The sequence below is a fragment of the Anopheles merus genome, unplaced genomic scaffold (assembly GCF_017562075.2).
Source record: "Anopheles merus strain MAF unplaced genomic scaffold, AmerM5.1 LNR4000719, whole genome shotgun sequence".
Lineage (NCBI taxonomy): Eukaryota > Metazoa > Arthropoda > Insecta > Diptera > Culicidae > Anopheles > Anopheles merus.
The window spans coordinates 23,814-29,957 of record NW_024428299.1 but is presented as its reverse complement, the minus strand read 5'-3'; the positions used below and the strand labels follow the sequence as shown (position 1 = coordinate 29,957).

General features: G+C 46.6%; 1 protein-coding gene across 1 annotated transcript; it reads right to left on the bottom strand.

The window, feature by feature from the left end:
• Positions 1-2,601: 2,601 nt before the first annotated feature.
• On the bottom strand, positions 2,602-5,580 carry LOC121602932 (choline dehydrogenase, mitochondrial-like). Its single transcript, XM_041931694.1, has 3 exons — positions 5,124-5,580; positions 4,788-5,021; positions 2,602-4,715 (listed from the first exon to the last, which is right to left on the bottom strand). Exons 1-3 carry the CDS (start codon positions 5,302-5,304, stop codon positions 3,235-3,237), a joined length of 1,896 nt encoding a protein of 631 aa, XP_041787628.1. The 5' UTR covers positions 5,305-5,580; the 3' UTR covers positions 2,602-3,234.
• Positions 5,581-6,144: the final 564 nt, after the last annotated feature.

The following is a 6,144-nucleotide window of genomic DNA, read 5'->3' as shown; positions in this document are numbered from 1 at the left end:
CCTCCCTTTCCTACTGCATTGGCAGCAGCACACTTTAGTAACTTCGTCAATCAGCACCCACCACCACCCACCACCACCCCCCACCACCCACCACCTCACTCATCACGTCAGTCAAACACGTACACATATATCACGGTTTTAAACAGCTTAACGTAACACCCAATCGGTTTTGCCAGTAGTCAACCCTGCACTGATGCACTATTTTCTCGCTAATATCACGCTTGCAATCTATCTTTCAGTTTTCAGCGTCAACGAATCCGCAGTCTCGGCCAGCTAATCGATTCGTCCGTACGAACGTTCGTATTATTTTTTTCACCTCCACTCAATCACATCATCACTTGCTTACAGCCAGGTTCCCACGGATGGAAAGATGCACTTACACGAACGATGCGACCAGTCCGGATAGGGAGATGCGCACGGAACAGACAGACGAACGGACCGGCGGAGTAGTCTAGTGCGACTGCTTGGGGACGAGATTTGAATCGTACTGTTGAGGCTGTGCCGTCTGCCACCTCTGTTTACCTGGACGAAGTTCGTCGCTGCGTAGACTTCGGCGCAGGTCGCGTTACAGAACTGGAGGTGGAACAGTCGTTTCGCTTCGAGTTCGGTTCGAGTGGAGCGAAAACTGTTACTAGGTACTCACTGAGGATGATATTCTAGAGAGTGTAGTAGCACGTTCAGCGTGTTTAATTGAGTATTATCTGTAAATAATAACAGAAAGCAGTATAAATTATTACAGGCTACAGGCAATTTTTGGCGCAAGTAATGTAATTTTACGCTGTTGAAGTTGAAGTTTAACTATATGAAACTGTAAAAAAATAGTTTATGCTTTTTAACTCTGAGCTATGTGTTGAATATAATTGCTTTATTTTTACATTGAATACAAAAAACAAAAACAATAATAAAAATGTTCGTTTTTGAGACATGCAAATGACCTTCAAATGATGTCACTGAAAAATTATCTTTTTATGTAATTACATAAACTATCCTTAACATCTTCGACATCAACTGTCTGACACTCACACCATAGGTTGGTCAGAGCTTTTCATCCCCATTCCGAAAGCTTTCGAGCTTTTCCCCCTTTCCCCTTTCTCTCTCTTGATACTTTTAACGAGCTGAGTGCTCGCCGTGAGTGACCAAATAGTACCTCACCGCCCTTCTCTTCACATCGCTACGGTATGCGGGTTCGGTTGTTTGTTTTGATTTTCTCGCTTGATTTGCTCCGCGTGACTGGCTAAGGAAATACGCCCGCTCAAACATTCCACACCATGTGCGATCGCGTTAGGGGTGGGTGCTCCGGTGCCGGTAGCCCGGTCGTGTAAAGTCATTCGCCGCCAAGGCTTCTAATAAACCGTCTGACATTAAGGTAATGAGAGCTGATGTACGGTGATGTTCTTGATGCCCGCAGGGTGTCGGGCTGGGAGAAACATAATTAACACCCGACCGTATTCGAGGTTATCCGGCAGCGAGACATCCGGGGAAGGAGCGACGTCCTTTTAAAAGGGGGCGTTTGGCAGGGGAGGTACGACAATTGCCTGCTCGTCCTTTGGGTTGGTGCGATTTTGGAGAAAAAGCAATAGGCATTCGTTATCAGTCAATTGTATGATGGACATTGTGCGATGCACGGAATGTAAAGGTCAGTTATGTTTGTTTCTGTGTTCATTCATACCTTAGTTTCTGTCGTACTATTGTTTCAAGTAATAGTCGCGCGCAAAAGCCGGTTACATTACATAGGTACAAACAAGATGTAAAAGATAATTTACAGCATCAAATTTTAAAATTGAATATCTTCCTTAATATGTAGTTAGTCAGTAACATCTTAAGCCAGTGCTTTTTATAGTAATAACGAGACGACTTGCAATCCGTGGTAGAACTTATACAACTTATAGAAATGATCAATTACAATCATGCATGGTAAATCAGACATTTTATGAGATTAATCCTAATATCTCAAACATAGATGATTCTACTTAGGACTGCCACGAAAAAAACTGAACTACAAACGAACAACTTAACAAACCTGCTCAATGTAGGATGCTGTTAATTCACATTACTGGTGCTTAATACTCATAGTTCGTAATATGTTTCGATCAACTTGGCCAGTTATCAATAATAAATACCAATTGGACAGTATGAAATACCGAATATAACAACTTCAATTAGTTGTATTCCGCGTAATAAAATGTATTATTAACTTGCCAGCGTAATAATCGTTATTCATTGATTTTCTCTCGGCATCTCGATAGCAAACAGATTCTACGACTTCGTTTTATAAAGTTTTTGAACAGTTTTATTGTGTTTTATTGTATTGTTTATTTTTTTCGCATTTAAATTAGCCTTTATTGTGCATTAATCTGTTTCTTCCTGTATTTACTCGAGACGCTGTTGGTGTACTTGTGTTCTGTATACATAATGTTTTCTTGTTTGCAACTCAATTTTCATTGTTTAATTAATTGACTTATTCATGATTGTATTTTCAGTATTTTTTCTTTGCATTTTATTGTGTATTTATCTGCTCCTCCGTTTATCTGGCAAATGTTTTTGCAATGTGTTGACTAAAAATCATTTATAAAATTTTGAAATAATTTCAAAGGTCATGTTATGCGGATACGTTTAAATATCCGTATTTAGAGCACATTCTAACGCACATAAATATTATCTTTTTACCATAATAATTGCTGGTTTGAAATATTAACTGCATTTATTATTTACTATTTATTTATTTTTAAATCAACAATACTTTTCATGTTATTCGCCCATATGAATCCTCACTACACACAACAAACCATTTGCACCATTTTTATAAATTAAGTCAGAGATTCTGATTAACATAATTTCAGAACTAATTGAGACATTCTAGCTTTAAGCATGCTTTCGCCTATCCAACCGATGTGCCAGATGTGAAGGTATAGAAAATTCTTCTCAAACCCAAACTCCTCCTGGAACGGCGCCCATTGCGCAAGCTTTGTATAAATTAATACTCATTTATTATCGATCGATGTTTTTTAAGCTTAACCTAATAAACTTCACCACTGCCGGGCTCGAACGGCCGGTATAAACATGCCCAGCTGAACGCTACCACCAGCGCCAATCGAGCGATGTGATAATCGTCGTGTATCCGGTCAAACTCATCGCTCTCACCCGTTACGACATTGTACCATCGCGTGGTATCGCCAAATCGCTGCGAAAGTCCCTCTTCCTCGTTGCATCCCACGCCCCAGCCCAGCGCAACGTTCAGTCGTCCGCGTACTGGTGTGCGATCAGATCGGCCGCCTTTTCCGCCACCATATAGACCGCTGCCATCGGATGCGCGGAAACCGGTTCCGGAATAACGCTCGCGTCGACGATGCGCAAATTCTCCACCCCGTACACCCGCAGGTCGGGGCTAACGACCGCATCGGCGTCCGTCGGTGGCCCCATTTTGCAGCTGGACATGAAGTGGGTCAGCGAGAACGACACGGTGCGGATGGCACAGCGCCAGTAGTCGTCCGAGTCTCGCTCGTGCTGCACACAGTTGGGCAGCGGTGCGGCCCACACGGTCGCCCCGTACCGGCGCATCTCCTCCGTCTCGAGGACGCGCTGCACCTCACGAATGCCTTCGAGCACTACGTCCACGTCGAGCTCCTCGGCCAGATAGTTCGGATCGATGATGGGCGCATCGGTGGGGTTGGCCGTGCGCAGCCGAACCGTTCCGCTGGACAGTGGGTGTAGGTTCTGCACGATGATGGTGAAGTGGTTCTGCGTCTCGAGTGGTCGGTAGACGGCTTCGTAGATGTCGTCTCGCATGCGCACACTGTTCTTCGCCGTCGTACCCTTGTCCACGGCGAACGAGCTGATCAGATTCATCAGCTCGAGCGTTGGTCCGCGCCGGCCAGCGAGCGTCAGATTGGGATAGGTAACGAGCTCTACTGCAGCCGGCACGGTCAGCACGCCCTTGCCCTTGAGATACTCGTAGAAGTTCTCGAACGTTGGAATGTCTCCCGGTGCAAAGAACCCGGTACCGTTCATCACGATCTGCAGCCCGGAAAAACCGAGATGATCGTACAGCGTTTCACCGACGGGAAGATCCTCAATCACCGGTATGCCGAGCGACTCGAGGTGCTGCTTTGGTCCCACACCCGACACCATCAGGAGCTGTGGGGTAAGAATGGCACCACTGGAGAGGATCACCTCCTTGCGTGCCCGCACCTCGAACCGTTGTCCATTTCGGGTGAATCGAACTCCTTCCGCCACCTTCGTGGTTGGATCGATCATAATCTTCGTAACCAGCGCGCCCGTCAGCGTTTTAAGGTTCGTTCGCTTCTGCTGTACCGGTTGCAGATAGGCATTGTAGGCGGACAGGCGCTGTCCCTTCGTCATCGTTGCCTGTACGGGGGAAATTCCAAACTGCGTACGCCCATTATAGTCGACGTGCTGGTAGCCGGCTTCCTTTGCCGCTTCCAGATAGATGCGCGCGTGCTCCGATCGGTACGCCGATCGCTCCACCCGAACAGGACCGCCGGCGGCACGGAACTTACCGTCAGGCTTTTCACCGGTCGCCTTTTCGAACTTGCGGAAGTATGGCAGCACCTCGTCGTACGACCAGCCATCGTTTCCGGCCGCGCTCCAGCGATCGTAGTCATCGCGATTGCCGCGCGAGAAGATGAGCCCGTTGATGAGCGTGCTTCCACCGACACCTTTACCGATATCCACCGGACAGCGACCGTCGATCGTTCCTAGCAGGAAGCAAACACAAAATACGTCACCAACAGCCCTTTCAACAGACCCGTGAGGACTAGCCCACTTACCCCAGCATGCATGTTGCTGCCGTTCGCTCAAGAACCGCCAATTGTACGCATCGGACAGGACGGCCAGCTGGAACCCGATCGGGATGTTAAACAGCTTCGTTCCGTACTGGCCTGCCTCTAGCAGCAGCACCCTCCAGTTACGATTTTCGGACAGCCGGGTGGCCAGCACCATTCCAGCCGTTCCACCGCCCACCACGATGAAGTCGTACTCTTCCGCATCGAGAACCTCGTTGTCTGGGGTGCCGAAACGAATGAAACAAACGACGGAAAAGATCATCAACATACGCGGCATGACTCACATGAACAGCTGCGTGCTACATTCCGCCCTCCCATTACCTTCGGTAGCATTGCGCGTCTTCGAACGACTGAGCAGTTTGTTAAACTTGTCTAACCACGAACCACCACCACCACTGCCAGCACCCCCCAGCTGGCCACTAGCACACTGAATCTGACAGCCCGCCCATAGCACCAGCAGCACCGAACCAATCAGCCACCATCGTACCACATTCACGGCCATCCTAACGCACGCAACGATCGACACCAACTAACGCCCGTTCTTCCCGGTAATCCTGAATGGAGCACGCATTCGCGGCTTCTTTCACTTCTGCTCTTGCTTTCTCCGGCGTAGCCCTACGGCACTTGGCCAACTCTTTCTCCCGGCTCGAAGCAAAACAGGTATTTCTTCCGTTAACGTTTGTTTTCGTTTTCGGCCCATCGGTGACCTTATTTTGTTGCTACCGCACGGGTAAGGATCCATCGACGCTGGAGGGCAATGGTAGTGGGGTAAAATGAGAACGGAAGGAACGGTAGAGCTCACAAAAAAAAAGATCCGACACGAACCGAGCTGCCAAAAATTACACTTCAATGGTGTTTTACAATAAACAAAAATGTCAAGTACGCAATTGACCTACATTTTAACGTCCATTTTAACTGCTGGTGGACTTACTGCTGGCCCGTGCTGACGCAGTGTCTCTCATTCTTTATTCTCTCTCATTCTCCAATAATGTCTTGTTCTCTCTCTCTCTCTCTCTCTCTCTCTCTCTCTCTCTCTCTCTCTCTCTCTCTCTCTCTCTTTCTCTTTTTCTTATTATTATCTTATCGCTTTCTTCTTTGAATTGTTGTTTGTTTGAGTTTATTGTACTATTACGATCTTTCACTCTCAAGTTTTTTTTTGCTTATCACAACCATGTACTTTTTCTTGTTGTTTTTTGAATACGTGTGTACGTATTCTAAAACGTGTGTTTATTTTAATCTTCCATTGGTATAATGGGATGTTCAATTTGATTGTTTCAGAAATTGTCGGAAATAACTTTCTGACCGAAAGAGTAATTAAAACATACCCACCTTTTTTTTAGTT

Bases quoted from the DNA above. Each gene is read 5' to 3' on its own strand.
- LOC121602932 (XM_041931694.1), bottom strand. From the start codon at position 5,304: ATGGCCGTGAATGTGGTACGATGGTGGCTGATTGGTTCGGTGCTGCTG. The intron at 5,022-5,123 runs GTAATGGGAGGG...TCGGCACCCCAG, and splicing joins GACGCGCAATGCTACCGAAG to ACAACGAGGTTCTCGATGCG. The intron at 4,716-4,787 runs GTAAGTGGGCTA...GCTTCCTGCTAG, and splicing joins GCAGCAACATGCATGCTGGG to GAACGATCGACGGTCGCTGT.